The 19,569-nt window shown below is 39.1% G+C and overlaps 1 protein-coding gene across 1 annotated transcript in view; it reads right to left on the minus strand.

Moving 5' to 3' along the window:
• Positions 1–489: 489 nt before the first annotated feature.
• LOC107674097 (estrogen-related receptor gamma) overlaps positions 490–19,569 on the minus strand; it is a 30,341-nt gene continuing 11,261 nt past the window's right edge. Inside the window, exons 3-4 of the mRNA XM_016467979.1 lie at positions 7,515–7,784; positions 490–2,797 (exon numbers count right to left, since the gene is read on the minus strand). Coding sequence (XP_016323465.1) covers positions 2,553–2,797; positions 7,515–7,784 — 515 coding nt within the window. The 3' untranslated portion in view covers positions 490–2,552. The remainder of the gene's footprint in view (positions 2,798–7,514; positions 7,785–19,569) is intronic.

The following is a 19,569-nucleotide window of genomic DNA, read 5'->3' on the forward strand; positions in this document are numbered from 1 at the left end:
TTGTACAACAACTGTACGTCATATTGCTTTAAATAAGAAAATATCTCTAAAAAAAAGTCGTCATGGGTACGGATAAATTACACTTTGATTTCTATGATGGATAGATGAGTGTTAAAAGACACAGTAAAATTGTCTTTAAATGGTTCGAGAGGTCTGTGTTACGTTTAGTCCAAAATTACACGCTACATAAAAGTACTTTGTTTTTCATTTTGTGCACTAAAAGCAACTTGGAAAAATGCATATCTGAAAGACTGAGTGTAGATCGGAACCGCTTGCTCTTGTTTTTCGTGAATCTTACAAAACTGAACAGAATTAGAAAGCTTGTCTAGTTTCATATCGCTTCGTTTTCATCATGATCACCTCAAGGTAAAGACAACACGAAAAAAAAAGAAAGAAAGAAAACAAAACCACAGAGAGAAAACAGCACCTCTTCTGCCAGGAGTTGATCATGTGAAAATTTTGAAAGTGCCAACATATTCTCAACAGCAATTTTGTTAAAAGAGAAGGAAAATCAGAAAAAGAGGGGAAAGAAAGAAAAAAGGTACTATTTCAAAGCATTTTTCATCGTATCCTATGATATACAGTGTTAGTCTACAAGATAGGAGTTACACAGATGGTCTCTTGTACATATAATGCACCTCCTTTTAAATATTCACTTATATATCAGCATAGATTATATTGATCGTTTGATCTAGCGGTAGCTAGGATGAGTATTTTTTTAGAAGGTTATTTGAGAACCCATCATCTTGCTCCTGAGGATTCATACATCCAGTATTGTCTCTAATTCTACCCTGTCTCTAAAAAAATGAACCAAAATTAGAAAAGAAAAAACAGAAAGAAAATCAACGCATACTGAACAGCGAGACCTGCGATCACCACGGGTAGTACACTACATCTTTTGCATGTGACAGGGGAAAGGGGGAAAAAAAAAACAGAGATGTTTCAGAAAAAACACAGCAGACATGAAACACCAAGAAGCTGAACTACATTTTTTTGTTAATTTTTCATTCTTTTTTTTTCCCTTTGATCTGTTCCAATAAAATGTCTTAGGTTAGATTTATAATCTGTTAATTTACAATGTACAATGCTTAAGAATATTCAGAAAATACCCCATACTAATACTGACATATTTCTGATGAAGGCTGTGGATTGCTTGCTTTGATACTTGAGCCTCTCTGCTAAAAATGTCATTTGGAAGAAGATTACGTCATGTGTATGATCTCTCTGGTGCTATTCCTCGTAAAAATCAGGACCGTCGTGAAACTAAACCTACGATGCTTCCACGTCTTCCCTAAGTGCTATTTTGCTTAAAGTTCAAATACTGCTTTAGTATGAAAGAATGTCAATAGAATTTCGATGCTGAAGTTAATATATATGCATATATAATTGGCTTGAGATAATGGTTATGGTCCTTCTGGCCATATCATGTATGTAATCTATCATCTTATGACAAGCACAGACAGAAAAGCGAAAGCTTCTGGAAATTCATTTTCCCAAGTAAGTGTGGCACTAAGAAAAAAACCAAAACAAAATTGCATACATTTACACCACTTTTTAAACATCTATTGCTTAGAGAAGATAGCAGGTTTTTGTCTTCATGGTTCGCAAATCGCGTAACACGGTGGTCGGTAGAAAAACATAACGATCAATTATTAACATTATATGAACAAACATCGTGTTTGATGACCATACCATATATTTACATCCTTCAGTACAGTAAAAATACACTCGAATAAAACATAATAAAATAGTCAATAAATAAATGAGTCTGTTCCTTGACCACTGCGATTCCTCTTTGCTCGGTATTGCATGAGAGACTAAAGCTTCAGCTATTCCCTGAAAAGACTGAAATGAAATCGGTAAAAGAGGCTAGACTGTTTGGAAGACTTGAAAGAAAACGACAAGGGAGTGACACACACATGATCAATCCGCATGGCTACGTAATGGTGAAGAGCAGCTTCTTCAAAGACGTGAAAATCTCCGCTTGGCTATCGCGTTGTTAAACTGCTCCGAGGACCTCTAATGTAATACTGCACATAGTCACTACGTCACGCTCTTATGGTAAAGAGGGTCGATTCCTAGATTCCTTCAGCAACATGGGAGCTGGACGGTACAGTTTGGGGAAAATTTTGCTTGCTGGTGTCCACCGGGTGGACCTCCTTCCTTTGGCAGGGCTGGTCTTTTTCGGCTCCAGAATTTCTCTTTTGAAAATCAACAAAATGTCTCAATAGCACAAAAAAACTCAGCATCAGATTTTCGAGAAGAACAAGTCGATGGCTGGTTTCAAGTCCCGCTGCTGAATAATGCAAGCAGTCATTTTTTCCACTTCATATTTTTCTCAATAATCACATTTTAAATCATTCTTATATTTATGTATCATTGTCAGTAATTAGAAGTACCATTACGGTTATGTTTTTAGTTATTATTTGTTAACGTTTATAGACAAAGGTTTCAGGAACAGTTAGTTAGTCAGTGTCTGCCCGGTGAAGGGGTGCAGTCAGTGACGTACCTCTCCAGCTCTCTGTCGGTATAATGCGGGGCCGGGGACGGAGTTAGACCTTGGCCTCCAGCAGCTCCAGAAACAGTTTGTGCATGGGCACTTTGCCGTCCTGTTTGATGCTGTAGAAGTGCTGCACTGCCTTGGTGGATGTTTGCCGGAGCAGCGGTAGGGTCATGAGCAGCTTGCCGGCCCGGCGTGGGTCCTCCACGTGCTGGCCCGCCTCGTAGTCCTGCAGGGCCTCATGCAACACGTCCTGGAGCTTCTGCACTGCTTCCACGTCCTCTATATGCATGGAATCTGGGGAACAAAATACAGAACAATGATGAGTGACTTTAGAAATAACTCAAACACAAATTCAGTAAAAAACAACATATGTCAAGGCAATATTTTTCTCACTAAGACATGACCAAAGGGAAAAAACAGTTAAGTTTTGCAACTACTCAAGTTTTAGTAATATAATATAAAGGCATATGACATGTTACTCTAGTGGTACTGTTTTCGTTTATTGTTTTATTTAAAATTTAAGGGTTTTTGAAAGTTGAAAGTTTCTTATGGTCAACAATGCTGCATTTAATTAATTAAAAAATGTAGCGAAAACAGTAAAATTGTGAATTAATTAACAATTGGAATTTTTTTCAGCATTACTGCATTCTTCAGTGTCACATGATCCTTTAAAATGAATTTTAATATGCTGATTTGGTGCTCAGGAAACATTTCGGTAACACTTTATTTTAAGGTGTCATTGTTACACGTTACATGTACTTACTATTACAATAACAATTAATTATGCATAATTACATGCAAGTAACCCTAAGCCAACCCCAAATCCTAACCCTAACCATATAGTTCATGTACATGTAGTTAATTAATATTACTCAGTACTTAAATGTATAATTACACTGTAACAAGGACACCTTAAAATAAAGTGTAACCAACATTTCTTATTATCAATGTTGAAAACAGTTTTGCTTTTTAATATATTTGTAGAAACCGTGATACATTTTTTTCATGATTAGAACAGAAATAGAATTGTACAGAAAGTTCAAAAGAACAGTATTTATTTGAAATAGAAATGTTTTGTAACATTATACATCTTTGCTGTTACTTTTGACCAGTTTAATGCGTGCTAGCTGAATAAAAGCATTTAAAAAACTACTAAACATTTTAAACTGCAATTTTAATGAAATGTATTAAACAAAACATTTAATACAAATAATATATAATAAAAACAATATAAAATAAATTATATACACATGTAATATATTGTCATAATTTTGATATAAAAATAAAATTGTATAGGACTGTCAGAAGACAAAATGACACATATTGTATATATGCAAGTTGTATTCAAAATCAACTTTGCTCAAAAATCAAAGGGAGCCCCCTTCAGTTTAAATTGGCATGACACTCCCGGATGCTAGCTCTGTACAGGCCTTTTTAACTTTTTTTAAAGTCCATTTCAGCCTGACGGAAAGCTGAGGCCTAGCAAAAGGAAAGGGATTATAAGAATGTGACTCATCCTTTTTTTTTGCCAGCCCTAAGCTCATTCTCCAGTGATTAAAGGCACACTTGAGTGTTAAAACGCTGAGGATGTCCTCGCCACGTGTTTACAAGCCTCTCTATGGGACTGATGAACGGCACGGGCGACAGAAACAGTGTTTGGAGGAGAGCTGATATGGCACTTGTCTAAGCGAGAGAAACAGTAGCTCGAGTCAGGAAACAATACCTCAGCCTGACTGGCATTGTCTGCCAGAAATGTCAAACAGGCTGCATTAGCATTTGCGCTCGTTAGTACAGCATTCACGCCCGTTCACCGCGACAGACGTGCCTCTGAGAGCACAATTAGTCTCAGGCAGCTACTATCTTTGCTGTGTACTGCTCCAATGGCTAATATAGTTGCACTTTTCCAGCTAATCCAAGTCTTGGATGCTCTTGTGAGTGCTCTGATGGTTTTATCACATCACAATGGTAAAGAAAGTGCTTTGTCTGACTTGCTCTTTATAGACTGACTCCACCAACACTATTGACGGTTTTCTACTGTGGCGTGTCAATCTGATCCTGTTCCCTCCGGATAAAATGTCCAAATGCACGCTGGCTTTTGGCAAAGATGTTACAATCAATGCATTGCCTCGAATCAGTTGTTACATACACGTTAAATAATAATTGTACGGTCAAGTATTGATAAAAGCGAGACCCTGTGAGGTTCTTCTATTAGTAGAGAGCACTGTCTGTACTTTGGGCTGGCCAGCGGGGCAAACGTCAGCCCGCTTTAGGCCACGGTTCGACATCCTAATACTTCATTGTCTGGAGCCCATCTAGAATTCAGACAGTGAGGTCTCGTCCATCAGTCACATGGGCTTTGGCCATCTGAAAAGTGACCTGTGATCCAACAGAAATCCCTGGAAGGAAAGTGCTTACCTGCACCTTTCCACACAAGCTGCTCTATCAATCTCACCATCGCTGCTGGAGGCGTTCTTCACGCTATTTGTGCCTTAAAGTGTGCTGCCACATTTACTATCAAAAAGACACTTCGCTAGACCTAAATTTGTTATGATTTTCCAGAATGACACTGGAATTGCGTCATTAAATGGCTGAATTCAAACTGTGGAGAAGATACGAGAGATCAAAGACTGCTTTACTTACTTTTCTTTTTTATTTCACATTTATGTCCTTTAAAAAGAAACATGCATCATGATGAGATCAACTGCAACATAAAGCTTTCAAATAAATAGGGTAAAAATGGCACTCTGACATCGATTGCTTAAGCAATATTGTGTCTATTGAAAGACTGTAAAATATATCGTCTCTGAGCGGAAATACTCAGCACCTTGGGGCTTTAGAAAATGGTGTATCATTTTTTTTAGCAGCTGTCTGAAACACTCTGCTCTCCACCAAAAAAAGAAGTGACAAAATGGCTCACCTTTGAAATCAGACATGATGCATGTCTCTCCTGAGAAAAGAGTGCGGAGAGAAGCCGCAGAGAGAAATACGGAGAATGACACGCGAGAAGGAGAGAAAAATCCAGGACTAGAAATTAGCCTACGCATCAGGCTACATAGTAAAAAATGATTTTTCGAATATTATTGGAGTATGTTTTGAAAGAAAATGCCACCTCAGTTTTTCTACTTCACGTTTAAGTCAGTGTGTTACTTGCTGATTCTTTGTAATTGTTTGTGAAATTTACTAGCAGAGGGAAAAATGTTTCCAAATTCAGAGTACAGGAAGTCTCATTGCGTATGCTTCAGTAAAAAAGGTGTAAACGTTGACAGAAAATGACGTGCACGTCAACAAACTGAGATGAACTGCTAATTGTCGAATCAATTAAAAAAAGAATTTCTCAAAAGAGTCACGCACTCATTCGCTCTCTCAGGGGTGCACTTTGGGCAGAACGGCCCCCGGTGTCTGCGGGCCTGGGCCAAACTAGCGAGCCGGCATCCGCAAGCGAGCAAGAGCAATCTGTTTTTTCATTTTTCAGCATGGCCAGGCCCAGCCGGAGATTGATCGTCACATATGGCCCCAGAAAACAAACTGTCAATACCTTGAGCGCTGGAGAATTTGAACAAATAGCCGCCCTCCCATTCAAGCTGCTCATTGCGTCCCATTTAACAGATTTTATTGACACTTTCCTTCTTGTAATTAAAGGGAAAACTACTGGCCAGGAACCAAGATAAAGTTCAAAGATGGGGTCAACACAAAGTGAGCCAGAGGGCCATGGTGCGATTGTCGATGGCCGACAACATCAGAGCCTGTTATTGACATGCAGGTGCATAGTGATGGGCTCCTTACTTAAGAGGCATCTGAGCAGAGTCTTATGCTAATTTGGAGAGGGGCCGCAGACGTGCTTTTGAAGGATTTCAAAAGGGGCAGGGAGGGGTTTAGTGTTTTGTTGTGTGTGCACGTGAATAGAGGAAGAGAAAACATGAGAGAAAAAAAGATGGAGATATTGAGATATCACTCGAACTGTACATGAATAACTCTACCACTACATCTGTTGTTAAGATTCCCATAGGAGGAGATGAAATCAAAAGCAGGGAGTTTAACTCTTTCCATGCTGATACATTATCAACAGCTATTAAGAGGGACGATGAATAAACAAACACTGCTTTAATTGAGCTGATGACAGGAAATTCAAGAGGCTTCAAGTGCACTTCAAGCTAAATGCAGCATCTTTATTTCATTTGCAGTAGGATTGCTGTAAATTATTTTGTTAATGATTTTGAACCAAAGACACTTTGGACAATGTAAATTATAATGGAATGTAGATTTTAATCAGAGCAAACATCTTATTTAATTTGACGTTAAATAAAACAAGGTTATGACAGATAGAAGTAGGTCAATGACATGTAAGTGTGTCCATGATAAAGAAAAAAAAATCATAATTCTTAAAAAAAAATGTATTCTGTATGAATAATGGTTTCATATGGTTTTATACCATTGACTCTAAAAGCATTAAGTAAAAAGTCATATGTTTTCTTTACAAATTCAATACATTAATCATTATTTTTAAAAGAAATTTCTTAAAAGAAGTTTTTAAATACATTTATTTATTTAGTTAGTTAGTTACAAATACGATGAATTACTAATTAACACATATTATTAGGTTTTTGTAAAGTTGCACCACAACACCATTGTAATGGTAATTACTAATAATTAATAATAAAAGATTTAGTCAGACTACTAAATGTAAAAATTAATTTTAATTTAGAAATTAAAAACATGCTCATCATAGAAAATCATCATATTTATAAATTGCATTTATAATTTATTTTTGAAGACATTAATTCAGGGGTGTCCAAACTCCATCCTGGAGGGCCACTGTCCTGCAGAGTTTAGCTCCAGGATTGGGCACCCCTGGATTAATTAATCTGGATTAATTGTTTTGCAATTGACCCCCCTTTTTTACTGATTTTTTGTTTCGTTGCCTGAACAATCCATAACTGCATCACATATTAAATACATCAAATCAAATATGACATCTGCTCTGACTGAAATCATAAGTGTCTGCTCATTTTACCTGAGTTAGCCAGGGCTATAGCTTTAAGAGTGACAAACTCCTCCTTCTCCAGCTTCATGCTCTTGTACTTCTTCACTAGCTGAAGAATGGTGTTATTCAGGTCTAGCAGGCCAGCCAGCTTGGACTGGTCCTCATCCATGATGTAGTCTTCAGCGTAGACCAACTTGTCCTCAAAAGACAGCGAGCGGTAGACTACACGCAGGATCAGGATCTCCATCCACGCGCTCTGCAGAAGACTCATCTGGTCCGCCAGCGAGAGTGTGGAAAACCCTGAGAAAAAGCGAGAGAAAGAGCTTTGTTCAACTCAACAACCAATGTTCAGCTTCAAATCAACATTCAACGGTGGTATATGATATGAAAGCTCAGTTGGTTGTCAGAAGTTTCTGGTTGTGTTAGTGGGAAGAATTGACATTCTGGAGGTGTAATACAGAGGAAAACTCCAGTGGGAGCGAGCTGAGGCACCTAGCACGAGCCTTGGCTCTCATCTCCTGCTGCGCTGCAGGCCAGGGGGCATCCTGAGGGAGGGCACTCCTTATCTCCCCCAACATGCAGCATGGATCAATTCTTCCCATCACACCAACTGAAAGACTAATTGCTTGCCTCAAACTCCTTCTCCTTCCTACTCCCCCACTCTGCACACACACTTTTTTCCTCATTTTCCCGTTTTTTTGCTTGAAGTAAAGGAAACTGAAGTTCATGTTCATGAATACCACTTGAAATTGACTATCACGTGTCCTTGGTCTGTCTATAATACAAGGCGGTCAACCCTCATGTTCAGTTTGAGGTGTGAGAAACATACTTAATATTGAGGTATCAGGGTGATACTTCTAGATGTTTGCTAATACAATTAGACTCCAACTATAAGAAGATTAATAAATGCAATGATTTTTTTTTCTGATTAATGCACACACTGTTGAGGGATCTCAAATTGAGGGGTAAAGCTTTAATAATTTCTATGCACTGGCTTTGGACTGGGTCAGATGAACACAATTGAAATAAACAACAACAACAACAATAATAAAAATAAAGAAAAACACTAAATAAATAAATATTCTAAAACAAATGTTATTTTTTACACACATGATTGGGACACATAAAACACAAGGGACTTAAAATAAAGGCTAAAAATGCTAATACTTTTTCCAAAACCAAAGCAGATCTAACATAGCCTGTAAAGACCAAACAATTGAAAATAAAATCTTAATAAACTGCATAAGTGCTTGAGAGCCATCGGTCAGCTCTGAAGGTGAGGGACAGTCACAACTCACAACAGCACCTGTTGGTTTTGGATCTTTTTGTCTCATCTCACTCGCTCTGCTCTTCCAAGAACAGATGAAGCGTCTCTCTTCGCGACAGCGAGGGGGCTAATCTGGGTGGCAGGGGAACGTGAGGAAAGAGATGCTCACCAACATCTGTTGTGGAGAGATGCCTTCAGAGGAAGCAAACAATTTCACTAATTTTTTCCTTTTCTTTTTTGAAATCTCTTTCTGTGAGTTAATCACTAATGGCAAGGAGCTCATTAGGTATAGGTTTCGGGCTATTGTTTATACCAACTGCTAATTTATTATCCCAAACTGTTAACATCTCTGATCTCATTAGAGGCAAACTAAGAGCTGGTGAGCAGTTGGTGCCTCCCCTGGCCTGCTGATGCTATAGTGCTCAATGCCAGTTGGCAGGGCCATCTTCTACTACTTAATAAAATCATCAAAAGGGATTAAGCCAAGAATTTCTTAAGGGGGTCCGATGTAAGACCGCTGCATTCTTACAAAGACACTGGCCTCAATGAAAGGTGGCGTGGACTAAAAATAAGATCACACTCTCATGGCCTCCTTAGAGGTATGTGTAATCCTTTTATATTGCTGAGAATTTGGAAAAAAATCCACTGGCATACTTTGAATGTATGCGAATCAGATTTTAAACTGAAAAACTCATTATAAAAAAAACAAAAACAAATCATAAGCATATTTTAGCCTATAAATAATGGGGTATTGAGTAAGTGATTGAATATTTAAAAAGCTTTTTCATGTTTAAATATTTTCTTATTTCTAGCAATATGTACAGACAACGATAAGTAAGCCATTGGTAGATTCACTTCAAAAAATTATAAACACTGTGGCGCATTTGCTCCGACACATCAACACTGGACTGAACCAATGGTGTAAGTTTGGAGTCTGTTTGTCCAACCAATGGAGGACACCAATATTATTATTTTTGCACTTCCGGTTGGTGTCACTAGTGGTACAGAAAAATTTAAAAGATTATCATCAATGGAGTTTATCATGAAAAGAAACAAATCATTCAGGAGTCAAAATGAATGATGGAAGACTGAAGACATTATGTATCAAAACCGATCGAGAGACACAGAGAGAGAGAGACAGAGGGACAAAGAGAATGAGAGCACGAGGGACAAACAGAGAGACAAAATAAAGGCAGGGGCAGGTGGGGAGGGGGTTGTAGAGTGGAGTGGAGTGGCAGATGGACGGAGCCCATCGCCTAGAGCTCCCCCTGTGCCACTCCCAGCCCTCCCTCTCAGCCACTACTGTTAGTAAATAATTAGATTTACACATTCCCCAATCTCCACACATCTCTCCGCAGAATAATTAAAAGCCGGATGATTAGTTTATTGAGTGGAAGGAATAACTTTTTTTCCCTCTTTATTGAGGTCCATCAATGATTTTATCAGGGGCTTGCGCTTTTACGTTGTCATGCCAGTGCAGGCATCCAATTTTTCTTATCTCCCTGATTAATACAAATGCTGTTTCAGGACGCATTAATTAACAGATACAAATCTACGTTCTCATGGCCGGATCGATACAGAGAAGAAAAGAGCCATCAATGTGAATTTACTGCAGATGTTGGAAAAGGTTCTCTATTGACATTTACGCGAGGGCAAACTTTAAAGATGCATTTTCCCCTTCTTTTCATCTGTTATTTCATTTCACAAAAGAGCTTGGTGGCGACCGTGATTACAGTTCACCTTTGGATGCTTTGCTGCATGAGTAAGGATCCAAAGAGCCGAATTAAAGCGTCTTGCTGTCATTTCAGCTGTGGCAAATGTGTACAACCCTTTTCCCAAAGGACTTCCTGTAACAAGAGGAAGTTTATTGACTCAGTACAGACATGACACTAGACAAGGCATGACAAACCACACACACACACGCACACACACGTGTGTGTGTGTGTGTGTTTATATTTTTTCAGAATATATATCTATATATATATATATATATGAAATATATGAATACTTGGCAATATTTATAAATAATTATATCCTTGAACATACACAAACACTATTTAATTCAGTCAATTTTAAACAGCTTTTTTATGTAAATGCATAATCTTCTTTCTGTTTCTTTCTTTCTCAAAAAGCATTTATTTACATGGCATTTATTTATTTACTAGCCATGTTAGTAAATGTTACTAGCCTCTTTTATTTGACAGACAGAGCAGACTGCCCCATCCTGATGACACATGAGCATTATCTGATCCAGCTTTCAATCTCCAGTAACGTCCTCTCAATTTAACTCTCTTAGCCCAGAGACCAGCTTCAGAGCTCAGACTCCCTCTCTCTCCAGCAGGACTGAAGGGGCTTTGCCACTGGCACAATCTCTCTTCTTCTCTCTATCTCTCTCTTTTCTCTCAGTAAACTGATGCATTTTGTGCTAGATGGGGAGGAAAGGCTAAGTATGTGGATCTGTGAAGGTTACACCAGTAGAAGGTATCTGATGGCTGAGGCCTTGTGAAACCTGCAGTGGCTTTTCAGAAGAAATAAGCACTGGAGCAGCGCATAGCACAGGCTGACAGAAAGAGGCTGCGGTGCAGCCATGCGAAGTTAACCCCTGCCGGGCAGGACTGCTCACCACCAGGCCTCACAGCAACCACCGGCCATCCGTCTGCCAAATCTTTTCTGACTGCACGTTTACACACTGAGAGAGCCCGCCGAGACAAACACACACACATATGCAGTCGTTCCTCCTCCTCGTCTTCCTCAAGGCAGACTTCACCTCAGCAACGCTGCTTAGCCGTCATATAAACACACGTGCGCTCAACTCCTCCGTCTCACTCTCAGCAACACCCCTGCTTATTTTCTCATGGTTGCAGGGTAAATGAACACGCTTGAGCAATGAGAATCAGCGCTATTCTGTGTGCCGACCACACTGGATGTTTATTTGATGCATCCTGGCTCCCTCCTGAGCTCCTGTGCGAATATACACTCTATTTGCTTTCACACTTTGTCAAGACGATGATGACATGGTGACTAATCTACTTGCAAAAATAGTGCTGTGGAGAGCGAAGGTGAGACTTAGTAATATTAGTAGTCCAAGTTGTCATATCGCCTTAACAGAACAGCATTTGATAACAAAAAAACAACCAACTAACAATCTATAATAGATTTCAATGCATTAACATCTCACAATATCCAGAATAACAGCACGATTGTGAGAGTGATATTGCTTTTATACTAGGCAGTTCAATAAACAATACATTAATATTGAATAACTTCGATTTTAAAGTTACAATATTAATATTTACATTGTGTAGATTTGGTCCGCAATGGAAATAGTTAAAAATAGGTGTTTCTATCAGTGTTTTTGAATGAATCATTTGAGAAAAGTGATAAAGACCTATTTAATTCCTGAATGAATCAGTGCTTTTGCATTAAATGACTGAACGAATTATTCAATGACTCACTCAAAAGAGTAACATGTCACCACCTACTGGGGTAACAATGCATACATCATGATTAATACACCATGAAACTGCTTAATTTTTTCTTTATGGTTTACTGTAATAATATATTGGTCAATTTTTAACAAATGTTTTGATGTAAATGCATATTTCATATTTAATTTAGTAATAATGTATAGTTTTCCTCCCCAGTTGTTTCGCCTCTGTACTACAGTATGTTGTACCAATAAAACAGATAAATAAATACTACATACACGCATAAATACATAAAGCAAGCATATGTAGTATATTTGATTCACTAAAACAGATCCGTTGTAGCATCAATCTCCAAATAAGCCATAAAAGGATGTGCCTTTGGAATACATTCAGCTGATTAGTGATTACTGTAAGCTTACAGATAAACCTGTGGTGAGGCTAATGATGCCAAAGGCCATGGTGAGACAGGAACAACCACCATGCCAGTCTGTCTATCCATTTACTGCCCCAGTGAGATGCTGAGACGCTTCCCCCTTACCAGCTAAAACAGGCTTCTACAAATATCCTCCACCTAAACAAATCCCACCCAAATAAACGGCAAATATTAGCCAACAGAAGTCCCGCACAAATCAAAAACAACATGAAAAGGCAAACAAGAGTGTTTTGTGTGTGTGTAAACAGTCGGGTCTTTAGTCTCCCTTCCCCCCTCAGAGAGGAGGGGGGACACAGGGGAAGTGATGACAGGAGCCGCATACACAAACTGCCTCAGCGCTCCTCTTTGCTTTTATCACCGGCCGCCTTTCATCTCCACAAACAACACCAGTCAGAGAGAGAAAGAGAGAGAAATCACACTTTTTAGGAGGGAAAACACATTAACACCGCCACAGCTGTCCACATCCATTTAGCGGCTAAGCAAATATTCACCTGTCAGTGTGAGGCACGCTGCCGTACAGCGTTTACTGTGATCACATGCGCACCGCTATGGTGTTAAACAGCTGCTGGCTTCTGCTCTACCATTCAATAGAGTTAAACAGAATTGAGTGATTTTCCCTCAAGTTTTTCTTTGGAGAAAAAAACGGAATGGTATTTTTGCCACTTATTATTTTGTTTCCGTTCTGTGAGGAATTTTAGAAACTGAAAGCTATCAGCTGAAGGCTAATGGTGAAGAAAGGTGAAGCAAAGGTTATCAACTGTGTCATTAAACTATCAAAACCTACAAAGGCACACAAATGACACTATTTACTGTCTTAATACACATTCTTGGTTGTATTGTGCTTAATTTATTGGTACATAGTACTCCCAAAAATTATATTTAAAAAAATCTTTCACTAAAATGCATCAACTAGCTCAGACTTGGAAATGGCTTTCCTTTTCACCTGAAGTCAATCACTCTTATTTTTCAACCCGTCTACTTTAACTATCTGGCTTCAATTTGTTATATATTGCCACTTTTCACATTCCAGTCAATTACTAAATGATAAATCCTTCCTACATTTTTTTTTCTCACTGACTGTTCTGTTTCACCTGGAAATTTGACGTATAAAGAAAGCAAAATCAGTTGCGAAAATTTGGTGTTGACCTCTGGTTAATTCAATTGCATTTAAAAGTGCAATAAACACACAACTAAACAAAAATATAGCTTTATTTGAGCTGTCACATCTTGCTGCATACAATTGGGACATATCTGATTGTTTGCTGCTGTCTTGCAGGATTTGCTCCCCCCATCGTCTGCATCGTCTGCATCTGCATCGTCATGTTAGCATGGCTTCTTGATTCTAATGCACCTAATTAGCAATCGGCAGACTCTTAATTGCATACATTAAGGCCGATTGGTGGTGGAGATTAATTCTAAATATACCCAGACAGCTGGTTAAGATAGCATGGATTACTGTTCGGACTGTACTTTTCCACTTAATTGCGTATGGAAACGAGGCAGCAACAAGCACATGTGCCCTGGTGGCGGCCGCGGAGAAGGGTGGCAGCTCCCTGGACTGCAATAAAGCATCCATGGCAGAGGCTCCACAGATGGAGTGACATTAACCACAGCGCCGAAAAGCCATTTCCAACAATGAAATATCAATATTTACATTTTAATTACACCTTTTTCTTATTTCTCCCCAGAGTCTCTTACGGTTGGCGAATATGGAGGTGCCTCTTAAGGGTTTCAGGTGGAGGTTGATATTATGAATCTCGGGATTGACATGGATTTGGAGATTTTATTGTTTTTATAAAAGTTATGTTGAACTAATGAGATTATTAATGTGGCGAAAAGACAAAACAAACATGTCTCCTCTTTCTCATGGGGTTCAGTTCGGCTCATCCCGTAGTTCCTGTTTTCCGTGCCGATGTTTGCTGAAACGATAGCAGTTTTGTCCTATTCCTATCAGGAGGTATTAGTGTAGTTTGCACAGAGCTCTAGAGCTCTCCCCCTCACTCCTGTGCCAGTCGGACGCCTTTGATGTGCGCCTCCCCCACGGGGGTCAGAGCGGCTCCCGCTGGCAGGGACCGACGAACGCAACCGCCGCCGTTCCATCAGGCACAAAAGGATGTGTTAGGAAAGACCACGAGATGCATGAAGTGAGGGCTTAAGCCTGAGCCTCAGACTCCCCCTTAGTTTGCCATGGCATATAGTCAGGAGCATGAGAGCGCATACGGGAGGGGTGCGGGCAAATACTTATACGGATTCATTTGTTTTCCCATGCTGATCGATAAAACCCCTTACGAGGCTGTATTGACAAACCCTATCTCATCTGGACGTCTTGGGGGAAAAAATAACCCAAGAAAAAAATCTTTGATGATGCATTCTTCTCTGAAACATGGAATAACTGCGATTACTGCAGCATATTATTTATATCAGTGGTCGCCAACCCGTCGATCGCGATCGACTGGTAGATCTTTATCACTGTCCAAGTAGATCCCAAAAATAACAGTAAAATAAGTACAAAAATGCATTACATTTCTGGGGCTATATTAATGTATCACTGAAGGGAACTGTCTTGAGAAAAGTATCGATGGCAATGGCATTTTCTTCTCCTCCGTATAAAGCGCGGCTCTGCTTTGTTTACAGCAGTAACCAAGGAAACGCTATTGCTGTCGGTTCATAAGCAGTGTTGCCAAGTCCGCGGTTTTCCCGCGGAATTGGGCTAACGTTACTTTAACACTGTTGCCGCGGGTTGTTGTTCATGTCCGCGGGTTGAAGCGACCCCAATAACGTGATATTTATCCCTTGAAATGCGAATTTTACTGGAAGATCCCCGCCGAAAAACGTGTATTTTACCCCCAGAATGGATTTTTACAGGGGAACCCCATCGAAATGCGATTGGACTCGTTTTATTGCGAAAACCTGGCAACCCTGTTCATAAGCGCCACTTCCTGTCAGAGAGTGCCTCTCATTCAGACCTGGGGCAAATTCAAGCTCAATCCGGTGTGCACCGTTTTGCTACGGTTTCCGGTTTGAACGACATGTTTCCTGGAAACGGTGTGCAACGGGGTTTGAGATGCGTTTTCTCTTGTTTGGTGGGTGTGTCAAACATGTCAGCCCAATCAGCAGCAACATGTATATAAACCACGCGGTATTAAAGAGACAGCTCGCACAATGTAATTAACATCCAAATAAATTCACAAGAGCAAGTATATTGTTTGCACATGTTTATTTACATTAAAGGCAAAATAACTAAAATAATAAGAGCACAAGTATAGATCTGGAACTATTTTTGTTTGAAGCCAGTTTGTTTGTTATAAAGCAAATAGCCAATAAATAAATTTGCTTAAATATCAGTATTAGAATCAGCCAATTTGCTAGTTAAAAAAAAAAAAAGAAAGAAAGAAAAAAAAATCTGAATTCTGAATCAGCTATGATCGGAGCATCACTAATTAAAATGAGTATATTGTTCGCACATGTTTATTTACATTAAAGGCAAAATAACTAAAATAGTAAGAGCACAAGTATAGATCTGGAACTTCTTTAAGTCTGTCTAAATATCATTTAGTAATTGCAATGTCTTCTATTAATCAGCCAATTTGCTAGTTAAAAAAAAAGAAAGAAAGAAAAGAAAATCTGAATTCTGAATTCTGAATCAGCTATGATCGGAGCATCACTAATTAAAATACTAAGTAAAAGGCCTCAAATTTGAAGTACAATCTGGGATGTCTTTTTCTATCAATTCTTCAATAGGTAGATCTTGTCTTTCATAAAGGCCGAGTTCAGGGATCTTGGGCCTAAAAAGGTTGGTGACCACTGATTTATATGCTTATCATTGGAGATTAAATTTGGGAGAAAAACGTCCAGATCTTTCCGATAGAGGCCTGACTGCATGGATTAATTTCATACTGGAGGATTAGCGACTCTCTCAAACATGATCTGGCCAAACAGAAGCAGAGGAATGCCCTGCATTTCCACAAACACTCTGGCGTCAACAACGCATGCAGACAGAGAGGGAATCTTGCGCTTAAAGCATGCCTTAATACTTCCGAGACAAGACATTGCCCCATTCCACGGCAATGAGCACCTTTTAATTTCTGCAAAAGCCACGGCTGAAAATCTTAATTAATTGTTCCATACTGCTTCAGGGTCATTATGCAATGTAATAAAGGCCGTGTAATTATGAAATTTTACAGCCATTACTGAGGCTGATAGCTCGTATTTCATCATCAGGCGGGCCGATGGCTTTCCGGGCACACAGCTCCAAGTGATGGACTGCACACAGATCTATCAGGCCCAAACAATAAGCTGGCCAGGCTGGCGTAATAGCTACCCACAGATGAAGCAACAGATAAAGATAAACTATAAATCCACAGCACAAACCCAAATGTTGTTTAGCGGCCGGCGTGAGCGAGCATCGAAGCCACGGTTTGATTACGCAGTTGGAAATAAGGCAGTGATGCATGTGAAGGAAGTAAACAGGTGGTGAGAATTCGTAAATGTGCGTGTGAATGGTGAGGAAGTGAGATAGGACGGCAGTGTACACACTTAAAGGAACAGTTCACCCAAAAAAAATAGAATTTTGTGTAATAAAAATTTTTTCCCCCCAATTTATTTATTTATTTTGATTTTCATTGTTTGGACAAAAAAAAAAATATCTTCAAAACCTATTTTGTATTTTTCAAAAGAAAGACAGTCATATAGGCTTGGAACTACAAGATGGTGAGTAAATGATGCCAGAATGTTCATTTCTGTGTGAACTGTCCCTTTAATGCACATGCACAGAAATAAATTAAAATATAGCAACAGACATAAGAGAACCTGTACTCTGAAGTATAGCTATTTCAGAACAGAAAGAATAATATAACAGAGCATCGATCATGATAAACACAAGGGCTTATTTGAGTAGGGCCACATTTTATGTGCAAAATATGCAGGGAGGAAAGAATAAGGCGAAAAGGAATATGCTGATGCCAGTTTGCAAGACACAGTGGCTCTTTTGCCTTAGAACTACAGAAGAGTTTCTGTGGAGGGAAATTCTCTATACCTGAGGGACTGCAACAAAAGAGGCAGAGAGGAAAATTCAGAAAAGGAAAACAAGGAAGGGAGAACATTTTGGACACACTGAAGGTAGCAGACATTTAAATGTGAATTTACATTCAAATATGAAATATGGTGATGAGGAGGAGGACACTTAGATGTTGAGACGTCCATGTGTGAAGAGTCTGTGAGAGAGAAGTGAGTACTGTATTTGAACCAGTATTGCTTTTCAATCTCTTTGAATATGAACTGGCTGAAAACTCATTCAGGATCAACACATGTGGGTCAATGACAAATAAGTGACCACAAAAAAAGATTTAAAAAATCTTTAATATATATTAATATAGAAATAAAAAAATAATATAAATATATATTCACCAGATCTTGCAAACTTATGTTGATTTTTTTTTTATCATATTAAAAACATGTTTATCATGAAAGAGGCCTGTTCAAATCATTGTATTTATGAAGTGCACTTTGAAATGTATTTTTGGAACAGATTAATAGATTTGGACAAACAACTAAAAAATAAATAAATAAATAAAATGAGTGTCATGTTATTTTCCTTCTAAATGCTATTTCAGGTTTTCAGTAATTCTGCATATGTGAAGCACTGCTGATCTGCTCTGCTTTGCACTTTGTGAAGAGGACACTTTCTCTGTTTAAAACATAGCCAATCACTTTATTCATAAGCAACACACTGGGCACGACCATATACGGGCAGTGTAGCCTTACCACCGCATCGATAATAATTTACATCATGATTACACTCGCGTACAGGACCAAGGCAATATGTTGCACATCTTCGAGAGCTGCCTGTTTAACTCACTGCCTCGTTCAGACGTGTAGATGTGAGGTTATAATTCCTCAGAGCCGACCGACAGCTCAAATCCAATCCCATTTTCCTGCCTGCTTACACTCTGATAGAGATGATGCCCCCCTGAACTGATACTTTGGGGTGGGGTTTCAGGGGAGGGCCATTTCGAGCCTGTCTGTGAACTTTGTATGAACCTCTAGACCAAAAAAAAAAAAAATCATAATATGATGACAGGCCTGTTCTACCTCCCAGAAAATTTGCTGTTGGAGATGGGGGGGATTGAAATAGAGTTTGGTTTGTGTAATTATGTCCATCTATCTTTATATTCCACTAGCATATCACAAATTGAAAATACAAAAAATTGACTGTTCATTCTGATGGTTAATGATTGGCGTAGACACAGCGATGATTTATTGTTACTTACTGATGTGACACATTTGCATCTTATTAGATGGAGATTACTAGGAGGCCCTTTCAGATTGCAGGACGCGGCCCTTCACAAACCGCCTGATGGATTGATTTGATTTGCAAATGCAATCAAACTAATAAGAGGGAAAAATGAGCAATAATGCCTTGTTTTTTCAACGGGCAATCACACAGGGCCGCCCCCCGCTGGCTGTGGGGCAGACACAGGGCCTGATGGGTTGGTAAGAATGCAGCGCTAGTGGGAGGCCAGAAGGTTACTGTCACACCTATTCAGCTCTCTTACAGCCTTTATAAAGCAAATGTGTCCTTTATAAAGGCTGACACGCGAGAGGACAGATAAACCTGTGCATAATGCAGAGCTTTGCACTCACACTTGCATTTGTTTTCACATGACAAAGCATTATGCAAATCTGACTTCTGCCAGGTGCATTTCCAACAGGCTGAGACAGACGTGTTTACATGTGAGGTGTGGTGTAAGCTGGCCATTGTGTGTGACGGACAATCACTCCATATTCTGTGATGCACTGTCTATTAGCAAAAAGGAAGAAAAAACAGAACATCTATATTAATTTCAAGGAGGAAATCGATGCTTAAATATGGTGAGCAATAATCACATGAAGACATCCATCATGTGCTCCTACCATAATCAATTCCTCCTAAATTTGAAATATATAATATCAAAATAA

This window comes from Sinocyclocheilus anshuiensis, unplaced genomic scaffold (assembly GCF_001515605.1).
Source record: "Sinocyclocheilus anshuiensis isolate Anshui unplaced genomic scaffold, SAMN03320099.WGS_v1.1 scaffold544, whole genome shotgun sequence".
NCBI lineage: Eukaryota > Metazoa > Chordata > Actinopteri > Cypriniformes > Cyprinidae > Sinocyclocheilus > Sinocyclocheilus anshuiensis.